The 20941-nt window shown below is 43.6% G+C and overlaps 2 protein-coding genes across 4 annotated transcripts in view; one reads left to right on the plus strand and one right to left on the minus strand.

The window, feature by feature from the left end:
* The window catches only part of dync1i2a (dynein, cytoplasmic 1, intermediate chain 2a), a 27715-nt gene extending 25291 nt beyond the window's left edge, over positions 1–2424 (plus strand). For all 3 annotated transcript variants that reach the window (XM_036139283.1, XM_036139284.1, XM_036139285.1), the window contains one exon: positions 498–2424. In XM_036139283.1, coding sequence (XP_035995176.1) covers positions 498–611 — 114 coding nt within the window. In that variant the 3' untranslated portion in view covers positions 612–2424. The remainder of the gene's footprint in view (positions 1–497) is intronic.
* The window catches only part of LOC105921110 (calcium-binding mitochondrial carrier protein Aralar1), a 32270-nt gene continuing 13702 nt past the window's right edge, over positions 2374–20941 (minus strand). The window contains exons 8-18 of the mRNA XM_036139282.1: positions 20003–20096; positions 17173–17257; positions 13721–13802; positions 11075–11233; positions 10081–10133; positions 9819–9899; positions 6854–6994; positions 4442–4580; positions 4026–4184; positions 3844–3934; positions 2374–2902 (exon numbers count right to left, since the gene is read on the minus strand). Of these exons, the coding sequence (XP_035995175.1) occupies positions 2704–2902; positions 3844–3934; positions 4026–4184; positions 4442–4580; positions 6854–6994; positions 9819–9899; positions 10081–10133; positions 11075–11233; positions 13721–13802; positions 17173–17257; positions 20003–20096 (1283 nt within the window). The 3' untranslated portion in view covers positions 2374–2703. The remainder of the gene's footprint in view (positions 2903–3843; positions 3935–4025; positions 4185–4441; positions 4581–6853; positions 6995–9818; positions 9900–10080; positions 10134–11074; positions 11234–13720; positions 13803–17172; positions 17258–20002; positions 20097–20941) is intronic.

Raw genomic sequence — 20941 nt, forward strand, 5'->3', positions numbered from 1 at the left:
GGATTTGTACGGAAAGCTAATACAGAGGATGGGAAATGTTTCCCTGTCCACGTTTTTTTATAAAGTCGTGTCCAATCATGCATCCATTCATACATCTGTCTTGTCCGTCTCCCTCTGATCTTTTTGTCTGTTTGTTTTTTGGCTGCTTCCATATTCAGAGCCAAAGATGTAGAAAATCTGTTGGATTCAGAGTGAAGTTTTCTGCTTAAAAAAAAATGGACCAAAAAAAAACGACGAATCTGGAAGATTTTACTCCGGAGACGAGATTTGACATGCGAACTGCGCAAGGGGCCGTGCGCTTTTGTTGCGTAAACGAGTGATTAATTATTTAAAGCGGCCACTTCAGCCTAATGAGATGCATTTAAGAGATCATCTTGGAGATTTAATGAACTCCTCTGAGCAGTTGCAGTCTGTTATTTAGCCATTATCCGACTAAATGGCCGCCGCCTGTTAGGAGCCGTCGGGAGTAACTCTGGTGTTGTGCTTCTCCCTCGCAGCAATTTGCGGTTCCACGAAGCGACGAGTGGACGCGCTTCGTCCGCACGCTGGCCGACATCAACGAGAACAGAGACGACGCGGAGGAGCTGGCTGCTCAGCGTCTGGCGGCGTGAGCCCGTGGCCGTGGCTCCACGCAGCGCTTAAGGGACCAGCTGGGCGGACGTTCCTGTCGGCCCTGTTTTCTGACGACATGACTGAAGGATGAACGTGTAAAAAATGAAAAAAAAGAAAAGAAATTCAGATTTCCATCACCAGTCTTCCTCAAATAGATCCAAGCAGCAGGTTTATCAGACTGGGACACTAATACTAAGCCTTTTTTTTTTTTTATGGTCGTCTTCTCTTCAACCAGATGCCTTAAAGTTAAATTGTAAAATCTTTACCTTTTCGAAATGTTAGGAGCGTGTCGACAAGGAGCCTTAACTTTTGTGTTTTTTCAAGCCAAATAGGTGCACCGCTGCACACGCTCACCAATGTCAGTCATGCTGTAGCCGTAGTGTTTCCATTAAAAGTTGTGGTAAACCAGTCGGGTCTAAAAGATGTGACCGCCTCACCCAGCTCCAGTCACACGTTTGCTTTCACTCATCCTGGGCCTGAATTTCACGTTCAGTTCAGGCTTTTAATGAGAAACTGAGGCGTTGAGCTTCAGGGTGGAATGATTACACAACAAACGGCTTCAGTAAATGAAAAAAAAACAAATCTGAGTTTATTTTGAGTTCTCAAATGTTGGTATTTACAAAAATATGAACCCCACGTTTTTTGTAAGCACACTCCTTTCTAATAGCTGGATATTTAATCTCTGATCGATGATTTTTATTGGGTATGAATTTCCTGCAGGGACCCAAAACTCTGAATATGGATGAGGTTCCTAGAAGGTTAATCTAAGCCTGTTCTGATCCATCTAACCCAGTTCTGGTGTGTTTTGATTCTGTGTCCAAGTTTCAACCCTCCAGATGTTGATTTCAGGTAAACCACGTAGACTAGTCCCCCCTCTTCTTTATCTTCAACCAACCAGTGCGTGCATCAGTACCACTGCCAGCTAAACAGGCCCATAACATGATGTTACCACCACCATGCTGAAGAGTTACTTTGTTTTTGTTTTTTAGGTTTAAAAGCCTCACATGGACTCATCTGAACTGATTTGTTGTCGTAGGGGTTTAACAGCTTAATCTGCTCGGAACATGGATATTTTTTTCTCTACAAAACATTTCAGAGCCTCCATCTGGTCCATTTCAGTCACGCTTAAAGGTGGTGATTTTGGAGCAGTGGTGTCTTTATTTTTGGAAGCACAACAGTGGATTTGTATCAGGCTTATGGTGTGTTTGAGATTTCTGGGTCCTTCCTGAACATCCTCACCAGTTTTCTTCCTTCTACGGGTGTTGACGGCTTCAGCCGGAGCGGTTTCTCTTGTTAACGGAGATTTATCCTGATATTAATGAGGTGATATCTATGCATTTCACCGTGTATGCAGAACTTTCTCTCTGTGTAGATCGGAGATGATCTGCATTTAACTCAAGCTATTGTTTAAAGTCGGTTGAGCTTGTATGTTGAAACATGGTTCCACCCTGACCGAAGAACGGTTCAAACTTAATTCAAATAATTAAGATTCATAAAACGTTTCCTGAAGATGAGTGAAGGTGAGTTTGTGACTGCGGCTGCAGCTCAGGTTGTCCATCTCTGCTCATTTAAACGTGACGATCTCCAGAGTTTCTACTTCAATGTTTTATACCGATCCTCCCTGCTGGAGTCTTGATCATCTAACTTGATCGTTTATGCTGTATCTGCTTAGCTGAGGCGTACGTTGACCGGAGCTGAAGAGATTCTGTTTAGAGACGAAGCTTTTGGGAGGGGCAGAGAATATATACGTTTCACAGTAGAAACACTTTAAATGATTTATTTCAATAAAATACAATAAATACACTTAAATTATTTCCCTTGTCCCCTGGTCATGATTTCAAAATAAATATTTTGAAAATATCTGTACATCTTTGTCAAATATAACCCATGCACACCAAAGCCGTCCCACACCGAGCGTTAAAAGCAGCAGGCCGTTCCTTCGCTGAGCCATAGTGTCCCTCTGTTGAGAAGTACAGCAAGATTGTGCAAAGCGATGCAAAAAAATAAAATAAAAGCCACACCCATGCAGCGTTTAGAAGCGAGGCGGCCTCTCGGATCTGTCTGGGGGACACGCGGCCCTCCCCCCCCCCGTCACGGCTCTGTTTTCGATGGCTGAGGCTCAGCTTTGGTCGCGCTGGAGGACTTGAACTTTGGCAGGTGTAAACCGAACTTCCTCTCCACGCCGGCAAAGGTTGCAGCAGCCAGACGGTAACCGCCCACGTGGTCAGCGGTCACAGAGGGGAAGTCCTTCACCGCGGGTTTGGGAGTGGGCTCGGAGCCTGCAGGACGGCTGGAGAGACAGAGAGGAGGAGGAGGAGGGGGGGGGGGTTTATGAATGAATGCCTTCATTATTAAAGCTGGCTTTACAAAGAAGCCGATGAATCCCAAACGAGACCGGCCTCTCTCTCCCATGTAACCACAGAGAATTTGTTGATAAAATGAGAATTACTTAAAATATTGACAATACATTTAAAACAAAAGAATGTACAGTAAAGTTTAAAGAAAAACTGAAATAATTGCATGTCCAAACCAGATTTTTATCATCCAAGGTGTTTAAAACTTTTAATCTGTGTGTGTGTGTGTGTGTGGGGGGGGCTTTTCCTCATTTTGTCACGTTACAACCGCAAACTATATTCTGACAGGAGTTTATGTTGTTAAACAGCACAGACAATATTAAGTTAATTAAGTTAATAAAAGGCATTCCTGCAGAGTTGTTTTTTACAGTGTGGATGACGTGTTCAGCGTTTTGCACGAAGGCGATAAAGTTTCCTGTGTCTGGTATGTGATTCATGGCGAATTAGGACCCCTAATGACCTTCTTTTACCAGATTTGTGGAGTCCACCTCTCCTAGTTGTCCCGTTGATTGACTCTCCCACCTGAACTATAGATCTCTGCAGCTCCTCCAGAGCAGCCATGGGGATCTGGGCTGCTTCACTGATAAAAGCTCTCCTATTTCAGCCTGGCAGCTCAGTTGGCCGTCCATCTCTTGGTGGGTTGGCAGCTGCACCGTGGTCCTTCCATGTCCAGTCCTTCATGAGATGTTCAAAGCTCGGAATATGGTCCTATAACCTAAACCCTGCCTTTTAAACGTTCCCTGGTCTTCACCGATCTTCTCTAACAAACCATAGAGGCCTCCAGAGACTGAACTCCACAATATTTAGCTAAACTCTGGAGACGACGGGAAAGTTCAGATGTACACGCAACTCACATCTATACACCTAAAGTACTTACTGTCCACCAAAGTCAACGTAGAAGAATCTCTGCAGCAGCTCGTAGGTCACCAGGGTTACACCGAACTGGGGCGACGATCTAAAGACGCGAGCTGACGAGGTAGAAGAAGAGCAGCCGAGGTCAGCGACTGAGCAGCTTATGTCGTCTGCAGCCATGACTGTGCGTGTGCAGGAGTGCGTTACCTCCCGCGCCCTTCCAGAACGCTTTGAAGCCTTCCTCTTTGAGAATCTTCCTGAAGCAGTCGACGACTCCGTTGTACGTCGTCTGGCCCGCTCGAGCCGCCACCTGGAGCCTGGTTTTGATGACATCGGCAGGGGTCACCAGCGACGCCGCCGGCACGCCTTGTTTGTTGCACAAAGACACGATGAAGCACTTTCAGTATGCAGAGATGGGAGTCACGCAGAGACCGAAATGGCTATACCTTCATGGTGTGATAGGGGGGGCTGGCTATCACAACATAGTCAGGCTATTGATGGGGAAACAACAGGAAGGAAACCAACATGCCTTTGTCTTCTTCTTTTTTTTTTCCTCCTGAGCCGATAATGTGACGCGTTCATTTATAAAACGGCACGGCGCCGTCCTCCCAGGTGTTTCTTACCTGCTATAGCGCCGGCGGTGAGCAGCTGCAGCGGGCCCAGCCTTCCGTCGTCGTCCGCCAGCTTCTCCTTGGTGTGGGCATAAACGGGGAAGTAGATGGCAGAGAAGGGGATGTCGCGCAGGAAGCAAGCTTTGGCTCCCTAGCAAGAAAAAAAAAGAAAGAACATTTTTATAAACAAATGCATCAGCTCAGAGACTGATGAATGAGCGGAGACAAGAGCTGAGGCCGGTTTGTCTGCAGGGATTAAGAGGCTGGGGGAGCTGATTTATTCAGCCAACAGGGGGGCTTTAGTATTGATGATGGAGCTGAAGAGCCCCAGGGAGAGCTGAAGCACCGGGCCTCCGGAGACAGATCCATCACGAGCCTCAGTGTGTTGGCTTCTCATACCAAGAGGAAGCCAACCTAAAAAAAAAAAAAACACAACTAAAACCAAGCTGTAAGTAAAGCCACACGGATGTGGAGGGGAGCAGTAGCGAGGTGTAATCCCTCACTAATTTGCCGTTGCCTGCTGGCTGCAGCACCTTCTGCGTGTTTTTGGAAAATTACAAACGGTCAACAACACGATGTTTGGCGTTCGGGTTTTCTGCTTCTCGTCAAAATTACGTCCACGTAAACACATCGCGGCTTCTTCAAACACAGAGGCGCGTCGCTGGCAGAAACGTGCAAAGATGAAACGAGTCTAACGGCTTGGGGTGTTTTTTTTTTGTTACTGTTTCTTTAAATGAACTGCGAGAAGAAAACCAACTTTGAATTATCAGATTTCCAAAATATTGTAAACCCATCGGATTTCTATGAGTACGTGAATAAATGTCAAACATTTCCTAGCTGACTGAAATTTAACAAAGTAGTTTAAGCATCTCAGGGAGCGCTGTTGAATCCATCATCTGAAAACAGAGTCTGGCACAGCTGCAAACCCACCAAGACGTGTTTGTCCACCTTCACAAACAGGCTGTCCGAGAATCACATTACGAGGGAAGCAGAGAAGAAGACACGTTCCTCACACATCAGCCTGAGCTTAACAACCCCGTGGTGAAACATGGTGGCAGTGCTGTGCTGAGGGGATGCTTGCATGGACAGGAAGGATGGAGCTAAAACAAAAAGGCCACCCTGGAAGAAACCCTGTTAGGGCAGGAGTGTCAAACTCATTTCTTTATGGGGCCACTTTGGCATCATGAAGTCATTAAAAGAGCCGTTTGCTCGTGTATAGATGATACTTTTGATTTCATAATTTCATTTCAGTTCACACAGAAATTTAAATAAATGCACAGTAACATCAAAGTAGCACCCTTAGGTCCAGTTTATACAGTTTATCTGCAAAAAAAAATTATATTGGGATGAGTTACACTTTAAGCTCATCATTGTAGCAGGATGCTGTAACTACACAGTAAAAAAAATTACATTTGTTACAAGAGGCACAGTTTCAGCCACTTTATACAATTTAAAATGATATATGCCTCTACTTTATGACATTATATGTAGTATTGCACCGATACCGATACCAGTATCAGACGGGGCTCCGATCCAGCACTAAAATAGTGGTATCGGTATCGGTATTGGTATCGGCGAGTACCAACAAATAGGACACTGATACCATTTTGATGTTTGTATGTCACTTGAACGCAGCCTTCTCTCTCCCGACTAGTATTATACATGTTATATAAGTTCATGAAAGTTACACTATTTTGGCATTTGAGAGCCAAAACTCAGGATTTAAAAGAGATTATTCAATTATTAATGTAATTTTACCATCTTACTGTTGCACTACTATTATACATGTTATAATTTCACTAAAGTTGCACTATTTTGGCCTTTGAGAGCCAAAAGTTTATTCAACTATTGTCACCCATTCTAGGCAGGCAATAAAAAGTTCTACTACCCTAAGTAGTATGCAGTTCTTCATATATACACACACACACATCAATTTCAAACAGATGGTATCGGTATTGGTATCGGGGCCAAAAAATGGCATCGGTGCAACACTAATTATATGCCTTGTTTGGTTCTTGAGGGCCGGATAAATTGCCTTGATGGGCCGGATTCGGGCCGCCGGCCTTGAGTTTGACACGTGTGTGTTAGGGGCGGCAAACGACCGCCATGGTTTTTGAGTTACAGGAGGTTGCCGTCCACCAAGCCAGACTCACCCCCAGCTATGATGGCTGCTCGTCGGTTTGTTACAGTTTGGGCACATAGATAATATTGTTTAATAATATCAAGAAAATCGTCTGTAAAGTCTTTAAAAGTCTTTGCCCGAAAACTGGGTGAGATATTTGAACATTTAAGTTGGTAAAAGTGTGGAAATTTGATCTGGGATATGTGCAGAAACCTTATTTTAGGAACTGAAGCACATAAAAAAAAAAAAAAAGCTGATATTGTTGCCGAGGTGTCTCACTGCCCAGGCCGGAGCCGACCCACCTTGTAGAGGCCCAGGAAGCCCAGTTCCCTCACAACGTTCAGCGCGCTGACCCTGGGGCCCGTGGTGATCTCTCCGGCCACCTGCAGTCGGATCTTGACGATCTCCAGGGGGTTGGTGAAAATCACCTGCGACGCTCCAGCCTAGAGAGAGCAGCAGACGTACAACATGAGCAGCCGACGGAGACGTTTCGCTCCTCTGACTGGGTTTGCCCCCTCGGGGGTGAACTCTGGGTGAGAACCGAATTGGTGTGTAAGCATTTTCTCCCCCCCCCCCCCTTACAAGAAAATCATCTCCGTAAACTTAAGCACAAGAAGTCGCTTCATTCTCACCCTGGGGTCTGAGGTTTTCCGAACGGCCTTGAGAGGAGGAGGAAAAAGCCGGCATTGATGGAGGAACAACCGGGGTCACAGGAGCACGGAGCAGGAGAAGCCACCGGCTCATGGTTGGGAGGCTCTGACCCTGGCACCGGCCCTCTGCCCCCGCCGCCTCCCCTCCAGGCGCCTCCTGTGGCAGGGTGAGCGGCCTCGCCCCGCACACTTCCCCAATTCAACCCCTATTCCCAGGGGGAGAGCGCTGAATCACCGGGACAGTCCAGGAAGGCAGTGCCCTGAAGGCATGGCACCCTCTGACTCTGGCACATTTATCACCCTCCCCAAATCTAATCAGGCCCCAGGATGGCTGCCGCTGACATTCAGGGCAGGGGTCTTATCTGTAAACATCCGAGCAGAGGGCTAAAAAAAGCTCGTTTTCAAAGCGGAGGGGGGGGGGGGGATATCCGCTGCTCTGAAGATTGATGCGCTCATCTCCTGTCTTTCATCTTCTGTGGTGATAATTCAGCGAGTTATCAGATCAAACTGGACGTAAACTTTCGTGTGCGCGCGCGTGGGGGGGGGGGCAATTAAGAGGAACCCCCTCAGAAACAATTAAGGAAGCCCAGACTTCGGGTTTTTGCAGCAGCTGAGAGACACCCAGGTTGTGCCGGGCCTCGCCGCGGGTTTGGACCCCATTGTCAAACTCAATCACGCTGAGCTAGACCCTTCATCCAGAACCCTCCAGGGCCTCTTCCTCCAATTACACTCTGACAGGGGTCACAACCTCAGAGACCCCCGCTCCTCTGAATCCAACCTGCAGGTCTTCGTCCTCTCAGCCTTGCTCGTATCTACCCAGGAGTGAAGGAATTACATCTCCAGTCCAGCGCTTGTGACAGGGCTGCAGATCGTGTACAAATAAAAAACTAACAGCAGACGTGGCGCGGCTTCTGGAGGGCTGATCATTTTAGTCGGGTGAAAACGAAACAAAAAACTCCAAATAAATCATTTTCTCAAAATCCGAACTAAGCAAAACTCCCCATGATGATTAAATATTTGCTTTCCTGCGAAACTTCAAATTGCCTCCTGACATTTACCTTCCTGGCTGTTTATGTTTTACGCGAACATCAACCGACCAGATATTTTTGTCTTTTGCTGTGTAAAATTGTTGCAGGTGCATTTATTGCAAAATATTCCATATTACAAGGATTCAAGGTGAGGCTTTAGATGCTTAGAAAGCTGCAGGAACTGTCAAGCATGTTGTTGTCTTCATGAAGTTTCCCTGCCAGAGCCACTGGTGCATCGTACCAGGATGGAAAAATGTAAATAGATAAAAAATCCAAGATCTTAAACCGACTCAAATTAACTGCTGGACAGCTGAAACTTAAGTATGAACAAGTAAACACAAGGATGCAGAATTATGAACCCAAAATAACATTGACAATGTTTTTTTTTTTATTCCATAAAGCAGGCTGCACTGTAAAAACAGAACTAAAAATGAGTAAAATTTTCTTGAAATGAGCGTATTTGTCCTTGATTTGCGCAGATAAATAAGATTATCTGAGTAATTTTACCCCTAAAATAAGATAATCAGATATATTGCACTTGAAATAAGTTGATGGAGATGAGTTCTTCCTACTTTAAGGGCAAAAATCTTATTCCATTGGCAGATCATCTTATTTACCTGCTCAAATAAAGTACAAATATACTCGTTTTAAGAAAATGTTAACTTATTTTTAGTTTAGTTTAGTCTGTTTTTGCAGTGTGGCCTCAATCCTAATGACAATGAATGGACTGAGGTTAAAAGCTGCCTAAAAAGACCAACCAGGTTGAATACACTTTTTTTCTGGCAATAGGAACGTTCAAATATCCGGCCAGAGTTATTCCAAAGGCTCCCTGATGGCTACAAAAAGTGTCCGGAAGAGATGAAACTTGCTGACATTTTAACAAACTCTATCTTGGGTTCTATGTGTAGCTGGAACTAGATGTGTATACTTTATTTCCACAAAGAAACGTGTTTTTTTTTTAGAGAATATTTCCTTCAAAATCAAAAGTTTGATTGCCTCAAAAACTGCCCCCAAGACACTGCATCATACTGAGGGTTGAATTGGGGGTGCAGGCGTATACAGCAGGGTTGATGCAGCCTTTCTTTTTTTGGTTTTCAGCTGAACAGTAGAGGATAAAGGTCACATCAAAGTGAAAATCTTTTTAAATCTTGGTTTACACGACAAAAAGACGGTCACTTTAGCAGGGGTGTGTAGACTTTTGAGAACCATTTTAAAGGGAATCAATGCTAAATAAATTAAACTGAATTAAATTTAATCACATTTCTGTCTTTGAGGAGTTCCTGTACAGTGGACCAGTTGGTAGCAAGAAGGTCCTGGGTTCAAATCCCAGCCTGGGGTTATTGTGAATGGACTTTGCATGTTCTCCCTCTGCATGTGTGGGTTCTCTCCAGGTACTCCGGCTTCCTCCCACAGTCCAGAAACATGACTGCTTAATTATTGCGACGGACCGGTGACCCGTCCAGGGTGCACCCCGCCTCTCGTCCAGCGACTGCCGCGCAAACCGTGCGTGGACAGGCAGGTATAGATGATGGATGGATTGAGTTTCCTAGTGGATTTTGGGTTATTTAAGGACATAATTTAATACTCACAGATCCACCAGCAAGAATCTCGGCAAGAAGAGGGATGGTATTATCTTGTGTGGTGAACTTGTCTCTGACAAAATCGTTCATCTGGGAAAAAAAAAGAAACCAAAATAGGAAGATATTCAGGACAAAAATGAGCCAAATGAGACTCCATGACAGTAAATTTAACATGAGCTGCAACCACATCTCAGATTGCTCAGATTTCAGGGACTCATTCCCTGCAACGTTTTTTTTTTTGTTTTTTTAGCTACATGGCGGAATGACTTACCGTGAGTTTGATAGCTTTCTCTGGAGCGACGCCGATGAGCTGCGGGAGGAGACCTGCAAAATATTATTCATAGATAGAATCTGAATACCTTACAGAGACGAAGAGAGAGAGAGAGAGAGAGGAAAAAAAAGTTTGCCTCGAGATGAAGGCCCATTTTCATCTGGGCTGTATGAATACATCCACTGACAGCTGGAACAATACGACCAGCAGGGTATTCGGGAGCCTAAAACAAACCTGTAAATATTTACAGATGGCGGCTGATACGTGTGATACACAGAGACACAAAGGTCCCATTGAAACTGGACAAAAGTCCAAAAATGATTCCTCCTGAATACGGGATCGGCTTGATCCAGCTATCGGCGGGGAACAGAGAGAGCTGTGTGGCCGAGGACAAGATTGGGGTGGGGGGGGGGTGTCTGGGTGCTACAGTGGCGATAACCGCCATACTGTTTCAGCGCCTGTCCTTCATCAAACCAGATAAACTTCTGAAGGAGCTGCTGAGTGAGCGCTGCTGGTATGTGGCCAGAGAACAGCCGAGCGTGTCTGTCTCTGAGTCGATCGGCTCCTCATCGCGACCAGGAGGAGGGAGCGCGGGGAGGAATAAGACGCTGCAGCCATGGAGGCAGCTGTAGATGGCAGTCTTGACTTCCCCCTCGTGAGCAAAGCAGGGCCCGGGGGGGGGGGGGGGGTGAAAGGCTTGTGTATCAGAAGCCCTCAGCACTATTATCAGCACTCCGACAGGGGCAGATCAGACGGTACATGAATACCGCTGGTCATTTCCCCTCAGAGAACTCTCCCAGGTACAGAGATAATGAAAATGAAATCCCTGGCTGTTGCTGCGCATTTGGAGGGCAAAGGGATTCTGGTATCAATTAGAAAAACAATGCCCCTGATATTAGCAGCCTGACACTTTCCCATCACGCATCCTGCTGCTGCTGCGGCTAAAAAAAAACAAAAAAAAAAAAAAAAAAGAAACCAGTGGAAATGTAATCACCTCTGTAAAACCCAAAGAATCCCTCGTAACGCAGCACTTTCTTCGCACAGTCGAAGCTGTTCTTGTACATCAGCTCTCCCACGAAGGAGCCCGTGGAGCGCTGGTTCTGCATGCGGGTCTTCACCAGGTCGATGGGGTACACGGCGGTGGCGCCGGTGGCTGCAGGACAAACAAACGTTCAACAGCGATTCCAATCTTTTTCCTTTTTTTGCTTCCAGCATAACAGAGCGCTGCAGGACATAGATTAAGAGAAAATTACAGCATGGAAGGAGTTTCCTCTGTTATATCTGAACTGTAAGAAAACCGACGTTTTCATTGTCTAACTTCACAAAGAAAAGCCAGAAATGGGCGCCTTTGAAGGGGTGAAACTAGTCAAGTTCTTTCTTCTTCTACTTCTTAAAATCTGATTTATTTTAAAGAAGACAAGCAGGATTTGATCATCTGGACATTAGGCTTCATGCAAACCACCCCGCCTCACTCATTCATTTGTTAGAAATGTTCACTATTAAACTTAAAGTTCCAGTTCCAGGGAGCCAATAACATTATAACTTATCTTGGGTGGAACAACTCCTGTCATTCATAAAAACTCAAACTGAAGTGAAAAGGTATTTTCTCTAATCCACACAGAGTGAAATCTATGAATGAAGGTTCAAATATTTACATACACCCCCACTAATATTTAGACTAATGTCCCTGAGCAAGCTGCATCATAGCTCAGGCTGGCTTTATTGTTGTTTTTATTCAATCAGGCTAGTTAGATCAAAGATCTCTCTTACAAGTGAGACCCAAGCAGGAGGTCAGGCACACATGAATGCATTGTAATTAATATTAATAAAATTATACTTTTCTGTAATAAAAAACATACCTATGAAGTAGATTGCCATGCCTTTGAACTTATTGAAAGTGACAACAGCTTGGTGCTGTAGTTCAGTCTGTAATTTATTCCATGCTTTTGGTGCTGAAAACCTAAAATGCTTGGTTCAGTTTTTCACACTGGGAATGTAAAATTGGACCGTAGTCGTGTATCATAGATGGTAACTTCCATGTTTCCTTATTAAAGGCAAGTTAAATTCACGTAAATTGGTTGGGTTTGTGGTATAAACCTGACTTTTAAGCACATTCCCTACATTTTCCAGAAGCTTAATGCTAGCCTGCCTCATCCATCCCCAAAACCAATGTGTGGCTGAGTTAATTTCCCATTTCTCCCAAAGTTTTAACAATCTGACCCAAGTTATCATCCTTGGTTAAAAAAATATATGTTTGTCCTCCAAGAACAATCCAGGATCCACCAAAGATTGAGTTTATTATTCCCTAATAGACACTAGGGGAGGGCAATTTGAACTTAAGAGGTTATCACAATACTTTGTTGTATGTACTGTGACAAAAAAAAGGTGTCCATAAAAAGTGCATGATAATGAATTTAAGTGTTTATATTTGCTAAGTAACTGTATATAATAAAAAAAACACAAATACAAATATTACCCTTCAAAATAAATTGTATGCATTGTCAACTACCAAACTTTAGTAGTCACAATAAATAGTGGAAAAGCACCACTGAAATGCATACAGTGATAGCATCTATTACATTTATTTAAAACAAACTTATGTTTATTGATGCTCGTATGTAAAAGTAACAATCCCAGCAGCACTGTGAGTTCCTGAGGTTCCCAGATTATAATTATCCATTTCTACCTTTATTGGCTGTTTTTAGATCTCATCTGAAAACTCTTGGGTCAACCCAGTGTCAGACCTCAACCATTGTTTTATGCTTTCATATGTGCGTATTGAGCTTTTCCCTTGATTATTCTCTTCTTTTCACTGGTTTTATGTTGCTGTTCAGCACGATGCTCAGATTTAGTTGTCATTTTAAAGTGTCTTATATTAATAAAAGTGTGAGCCAGACAGAATTGCAGAGATTCAACCTGCAAAGGGGCCATTCAGCAAAATATATATTGCAGGGTTTATTATTTATTATATGTTGTTTATTTTATAATCCTTCCAGCTGGAAAAATTAACAGTATCTTTAAAAGAGGCATATTGTTATAACATCCGTGGTTTCTGTAACCTTGAGTGATGCTGAGGCGGGAACACTTAAACCCCGTGCTCTCAGCTGCGCCTGCTGCATCTCGTCCCACATCAGCTGATGCTGTACCGGCTCTTCTAAAACATGCACAGAGCCTAAAGGGTGACAAAAAACTCATTGCAACAAGAAAAACCCGCAGTTTCGCTGTGATGCCTTGCGGCGGACATCTCGTTCGGATCCCCCCCGTCTTAATCGGCCACTGCTGAGTGACGACGGCTCAGCCTCACACACGGCCACGGAGTCGGAGCGAGAATCCTGTCTGTGGGGCGGTTATGCCAGCGGTTCCTTGTCTCTGCTCCCTCCAGCGTAATTAGAGGGGGAGATTCCAGGGAGTGCGGTTCCGGAAGATTTGTGTCATTCCAAACGCTCCGTCTCCAAAGACAGCCTGGAGCCACCGGTGGCACGGCAGCACAATGCCGGAGCCTCACATCACAGCCCCTCTCCCCCGAAACACAATGGCCGGCCCCGGGGTCTCAGCTGCGCCAGCGGGGCCGGCTAAGGTTACCCCTCGGGGCGGGCCGGGGGGCTGGGGGGGGAGCCTCCGCTGCAGACATGTCACTCACCTCCAGCGATTGAGCCCAGGGTAAACCTGTAGGCAGATTCTGCAGCCTGGAGCCAGACGGGCCGAGACGTTTCGTGAGCGTGCTGTATGGGAGGAAAGAGACACCGGCGGTCAAATGGATCTGGAGACAGATGTGGGCTGGATCACAGCGCTAATCATGAATCGGCTGGCTATCAAGCCGCAGTGAAACAGAGACATTGTGGAAAGAAATATGCGACGGGGATGGAATGTGGACATTTCATATACAGTCTGATTCACCGGGCAGCCGGTGTTAAATGTCAGGGAGAGAGATTAGCTGTGGGTGACTCTGTGAACCTGGAGCTGGCTTTTCCACACATGCTCCATCTAGGAGGTCGTCAGCTACACATTTGGTTCTTGTTTGAAAAATATAATTTCTTCCCTATCTACATCATCTCCACATTGGTGTTTGATGTTCTTTGTTTGCACTGGGGTGCAGGGGAACAGATTAGCCCATCATCCCTTTTCCTTGTCCAGTTAAGGATCTACATTTCCTACAGTTCCTTCCCAGAATATCCTCACTCCTTGAACTCCCGCACATTTTGTCACTTCACATTCACAAACTTTAGCGTGCTTCCTTTGGGACTTGGTGTGATAGACCAACTTAATGTGGCTGTCATGGGTGAGCCCCGAGCTTCTGACCCCAACCTAGCACAGCCGACAGCTCCCACTGCTATTATTCTGCATTAAAAAACAGTACTGTACCTTTTTTATTCTGTCACTTATCACACATTTACAACTGAAATAATGTTGCTCTGTTTTTTAACAGACTCAAGCTTGAAAAAAATATAAATTGACTGTTTGTTTTAATCTAAGGTGGCCGTGATGCTAAAAAAAAAGCACTGAAAACGCTTTTTTGACGAATAGAATAAAGCTTTCATGAATATAGAATTGTGTTTAAAGAAAGCTTTAAATAGTTTATGTAAAGTTTATGTATTTAGAATTTTTACTAGAGATGATGAATGATTGATGAAAAGCAAGAAAGTGTTTTAATTCAGTTATGGTTTGTAAGCTGCTTCAGTGTCATCAGCCAGCAGTACAGAATTTTTTATTTTTTTTTTTAACGTTCGTCACACATTGGATAACACGAGTTGCAACAACACTTAGTGACTGGAAATTACTCTGGTTTAAGGCTAAAACTGAAAAGCTGTTATGCTTTGCGGTCAAATGACATTTTGTTTTACTCTGCTTCTCACATTTGAACTGAAATATTTTTACTGTAACCATAAGTGCTGAATTTTATTTGTCAGAATGCTCGTGCTTTATATTTTCTATTGGCTGTTTTCTTATTATTGCCTGTATTGTCCACCATGACATGTGCTGCTCTCTTTCTTGGCCAGGTCACTCTTGTGAGAGAGGTCTTGATCTCAATATGTCTTTTGTCCTGTTAAATAAAGGTTTATTAAAAATGCTAACCATGAAAGAGGCGTAGAAATTTAGTTTTGGGTTTAATCATCTGATCATTCCACCCTCGGTGTAAACCTACACCGCCCCATTGAAAACCAGCCATTAGTGAAAGGAAAATGTCTTTTGGCTTTCATCTTTTTCAAATATAAATACAAAAAAACATGGTGTGCATTTGTATTCAGTCCTCTTTACTCTGATACCTCTAAACAATCCAGGGAAAAGAACCTCTGCACAGAACATTAGAGAACAGTTAAGGATGTACTTTAAGGTTCAAGAGAAATCTTTGTGGTCCCCAAATGGGCAATTTGTTTTGCAGCCAGTAAAGAATAAAACACAAAGACAAGTAGAAAAACAAAATGGGTCTTCAAATTTCAATGAAGACCAAGGAACACAGCAGAGCGGTCAGCGATGAACATCTGGAGCAGTTAAAGCAGGATTCAGTCATAAAACGATGTCCCAAGATTTGAAGGTCTCACACGGATCTGCACAATCCATTGTTGGAAAATAGAAAGAAAAATCTATCAAGATGTGACAGTATGCCAGAGAAGCAGCTAAGAGGTCCATGGTGACTCTGGGGGAGTTACAAAGATCCACATACTCAAGTGGGACAGCTCTTAGTCAGGCACTTTGAAAAAAATTGGCCTTTGTGGAAGAGTGGCAAGAAGAAGTCCATTTGTGGTTTGCAACCAGTCAAGTGGAGGAAGATGGTCTGGACAGATGGAAACTAGGACTGCAGGTCACTCTGAAAACACCTTCCCAACTGAGAAACATGGCTGCAGTAGCATCATGCAGGTAAAGTCTTCTTTAGCAGGGATAGGGAAGCTGGTTGGAGCTAAATACAATAATCATAAACATGCAGGCAGAGCTGCAATGGACTGATTTAGATTAAAACACAATTATGTGTTAGAATGACCCAGTCAAATATCAAAAATCAACCTGACTATGAAACTGTGTGAGGAGAAAAAATAAAAAACTGCTGCTCCAACCAAACTGAGCTTGAGTTAATCCAAAAGAAGTAGGAGCAAATTTTCTTCTTGTCAAAAATGTGCAAAAACCGACAGAGACACGCCGCAAAAGACTTGCAGCGGTAACTGCAGTCAAAGGAGGTTCTAGATAAATGTAAACCACACTTTACATATTTTTATGCCTCAAAGCAAGTTTTCTGAGTTGGTCTGTCACATCAAATCTTAATGAAATGTATTAGAGTTTACTGTTATAAATGAACATGTGAAAAGAGGTGTAAATACTTATTTCCAGGCACTGTATAAAGCAGCCATAATGAAAGGTAACGCACAAGTGTGCGCAGGTTGGGGGGGGGGTGTGAGTAACCTCCCCCAGACGAGACGCTAAGTGAGCGAAGCAGATCGCTCTTTTCCTCTTCCCAGATGCTTTCACCGAAGGCCGCATGCTAACAAGATTGAGGTCTTGATCAAAGGCTTTAAACAATTAGTCTACTTCCAGTGAAGGGCAGGCTTGAGAATTACAGCAACCCCCCCAGAAGGAGTCAAATTCCAGACCTCTGAGCATGAGCCTCGGGAGCACGAGTGGCCTGAAAGCTCTGACACAGAGCCGTGTTATCCGGCGGAGGCAGGAACTATTTTGTTCTCCCACATCCACCTTGCCTCCCACTCCCCTCCTGCCATTAGCAGACTTCGCTAAAGGCTTCTAAAACTTCTCAAGCCCCACGGTGATAAAAGCCTCTTATTAGCGCCTCAGATGTGTGATTGCAGCTGATGCGTATGTGCAGCCGCACTGAATAAAATAGGAAGAGCCTTTCATGGAGAGCCGCGACGCAACAATCCATTCCTCTTCTGTGACTATAATTGGTGTACTTTTATCTGGGAGTTTAAGAAATGCACTTCACAAGGGAAGAAAAACACGGGCTCTCTGCTAATTCAGAGCCTGAACATGCTGCCTTTCTTCGCTCCCTTTTCTGAGAGGGAAGCGGAGCTAGAGGAGAGGAAAGGGCTTTGATGAAAGGCGGGAGGAGGAGGATGCGAGGAGTACCAGAGAAGTCACTCAGGATACCTGTCTCTGGGTCTCAGCCAGGTGGTACGGCATGGCTCCTTCCTCCAGCGGGGCGACCCTCTCGATGTCTGCGTTGTTCAGCCGCCTTGGAAAAAGGGAAGAGTGGAAGTCAGGCTCGAAGGAAGAAAATAATAAAATCCCACATCTCCACGGAGCTGCACCAGGCAGTGATGTAAGATTTTCCTGCAGCTTTTACTACCAAATAACTGGAAGTTATTGCATCTTTAATTCAAACTTACATAAAACAACACACAAACAAAGATGGATAGACGCCTGAAGCCCAGCAGGTAAACGAAGGTGTTTTGTTGCTGAATAAATGACAAAAATGTTCCCCGCTGGCCTGAAGCATCATAAAGTCTGCATTCATGTTTTATGTTTGTCTTGTAAAAATAAGCCAGTGGAGCCACTGTTACTAAACTAAATGTGCATCAACTTCATCTTTATAGCCAATAAACAAGACCGGTAAAACGTTTATTCCATTTAAGCAAGGATAAAAAAACAAAAACAAAAGGTCAATTTGAATCTGCTCCAGAAAAAAAAAGAGATAAGATGTACTGCTTAAAAAAATGGAAGTAACACTTTGAAAGCACATCAGATTTCAATTGGAAAGAAACTCTTCTGGAAAGCCGTAATGTGTGAGGAACGAAAGAGATGCCGCGTCTCTGGATGGAAATGGAAATGATCAATCCACAGAGGGCCTACTCCCAAGTCACCGAGAAGATGAAAGAAAAACTGATACGACAGGCAAGTCCAGACGTGCTTTTATGCATGTCTGACAAGGTCTCTCCTCCCAGATCCTGTCCAGGTGAGGTGAAGTCTGGTGGCGTTGGATGGACCTAAACATGACATTCCAGAGATGTTCTGTTGTATATAGGACTGGAAAGTGTGAAATTCAGTCAATTATATGAATTCCTTCACCATCCAATTAAATTTAAATACTTCATTAATCCTGAAGGGGAATTAAATATTGTTGTATCTCATGTCATACAGGTTTCTGCAAAGAGTTGCTGTGGAAACTGACGGCTGCAGGCAGGAAGGATCTCTCTAAGAGCGGATCTGGAGGAGCCTCTGACTAAACATACACTTGTTGTTGTATGACAGTCTGATGAAGAGGATGCTCTTCATCAGACTGAGAGCCGGCCTTCTTTATCAGCTTGTTGAGCTTCTTTAAGTGGAGATCACACTCTCCACAGCAGACTTATAGAAGATCTCCAGCATCTTGTTACACACCCTGAAAGACCTAAGCCTCCCCAGGAAGTCCAGTCTGCTCTGTCCCTTCTTGTAGACAGCTTCTCAGCTGTGTCTCCAGTCCAGTTTGTTATCTAGGTGAACATAGAGGTATTTATTCTCCTCCACCACCTCCACTTCTCCGAGGATGGTAATCGTGTTGGTACTATTCCTGTTTCTCCTGAAATCTACAACCCTCTCCTTTGTTGCTTGTCAAGACTCGATGCAATCTGTCCTTAGAATCTTTTTAACCAATCTGTCTGCATGATTTGATTGAATTTAACTTTGTAAAGTTTTATTGAGATGACATGTGTGTGAATCGGTGCTATATAAATAACATTTAATTGAATAGATTTGGTTTAAGACAAACCTGTAGAACATCATGCGGTTCTGATCTTAGTAGTGCAGGTCAAGAAAACAAAACATAATACTAGATAACTAGTCAGGTTGCCTGCTCAAGTAGGCAGCCTGCATTGGGCTTCTGTACAGCAGTTTTGTTCGTAGCAACTTTACTTTTAGAGTAAAAGATGGCACAACTCTAGATTTCACACCATGACGTGTTTTTTGAGATTGGAAATATTTCCAAGCAGTGTAATTACATTTCTGGCAATCATGATTAGGGGAGCAGCAGTGCTGGATTACTTTAGTTCCAACAGCTGGAAAACACCTCTGTTCACTTAAATTTCCTGCCGTCTCCTTAAAGGGACTTTACAGAAAGCCCAACGCCATGATGTTGTTCCCACCTACAAGCTGTGCCGCTTATATGTTAAGTACAATATTATAATAATGCCAAATAATAATAATAATAATAATAATAATAATAATAATAATAATATCCATCTGACCAGACTATATTCTCAAGTATTTTAATGGCTTGTCTAAATGCTCTGTAACAAATTTGAAATGAGCTCCAGTTATATTTTTTTTCTTCAGCAGTGGAGTCTTGCGCAGTGAGCGTGAATCTTTGTCACAGAAAAACTGTACCAGCAAATTCTTTGTTGCGAATGTCTGTGTGTGTGGTCCTAAGATAACTCTTTGGCTTATTCTTTAGACTCATCAGTCAGACATCCTGTAAGGAGTACCTGATTGTGACTGCTTTGAGGTCAGATTATGTTCTTTCTGCCTTCAGATCATAGCCTAAACATTTAGAGGTTTATAAATAGGTCTGTGACCAATAACAGTAGGTTTTGCTACAGGGATGCCTTGAGAGAGCTCACAGGTTTAATGTATCATAAATTACTTTTTGTGCAATACTTTGGATATGAGAAACCATTTTATAGGCCATTAATTATAAATATATAATTTGATATTAATTCCTGTTAATAGGAAGCATGTTTACTTTCTAAATACTGACAGATTTTAGATGCTTTCTTAGATTTCTATGCCTTTTTGCAGATTCTTTTCCTCACGTTTTCAGTACCTACTCCCTGTGTAATTGTACTTTATTAGACACAAATTATTTCATGGGCTAAGTTGTACGTGTGGATCACTTGTGATATTGCCAACATCATCTGGTGGGACTTTTCCCACTCTTGCGACCAAAGTTTTAAACATAAAGTGCAAACTCTCCACAATGTTGCAAAGCCGTGATGCAGCATCTTACCCGGAGTGAGAGTGGAGGCCGACGAGTTGGAACAGGATGTCTATTTCCATCGGAGTGATTTGACCAAACTTATTCGCAGCGTGAACAAACTCCTCTACGATTCAGACAAAGGGAAGAGAAAAAGGAAGTCATACAAAACTGCCCACAGAAAGCCAAACCAGAGACTGAGAGGTTGAAATAAAAAAAAAAGAAGGTATTTTCTACAACAGGCTTTACATACAATAGTATTTGCAAATACTGGTCCCTGTGTTCTCAGACTATTGTCTTGGTTTAGGTATTTGCTGCTGAAAAGAACACGTGCTGCCGTATGCGGAAAGTATAAACCATTAAACTACTTTCCTCCGTGCTTAAGTTCCTTCTCACAAAGTACTCGTCAGATGAACATCCACTCTCTTAGCATCGCTCTGTTATTTGAGCTTCAAATTTAGTTCTTCGCTGCTGCCTGCTAGGTAACAAAGTGGCCATCGGGTGGTCTTCTAAAAGGAAACCTAATGGTAGTTGTTGAGAAAAGGAAAAGAGTTAGTTATTCACTTCGTCTTAAAAAGGCCCTTCCATCAGATTCACAGGTGTAACCTCCAAGCTGACTAGATGTAGGGCACCGTATGGACATATTTTGTGTGATGGGGAAAAAATGAAAAAGGATTGTCCGTTTAGACCTGGAGGATACGTGGCTACCATTTGCAAATACTATTTGCCCAAAGTCTTCTCTAAATGGAGGAAAAAACCATGGAGGGAGAGAAGAAGTCGGATGTTTACATCTCAATGGACAACACAGTTGGGAGCAGATGTGACTGACAGGATCAGCTACTCATAAAGAGGAGGAGTCGTCGGATTACCACGTTAAAAATGTTCATTTACCTGTGTAATTTAGTGCTACAGTTAATGTTCCCTGTGTGTTCACTCACACCACTCTGTCGAGAAAGTTAAAGATAGGATCGA

This window comes from Fundulus heteroclitus, chromosome 7 (assembly GCF_011125445.2).
Source record: "Fundulus heteroclitus isolate FHET01 chromosome 7, MU-UCD_Fhet_4.1, whole genome shotgun sequence".
NCBI classification, from domain to species: domain Eukaryota; kingdom Metazoa; phylum Chordata; class Actinopteri; order Cyprinodontiformes; family Fundulidae; genus Fundulus; species Fundulus heteroclitus.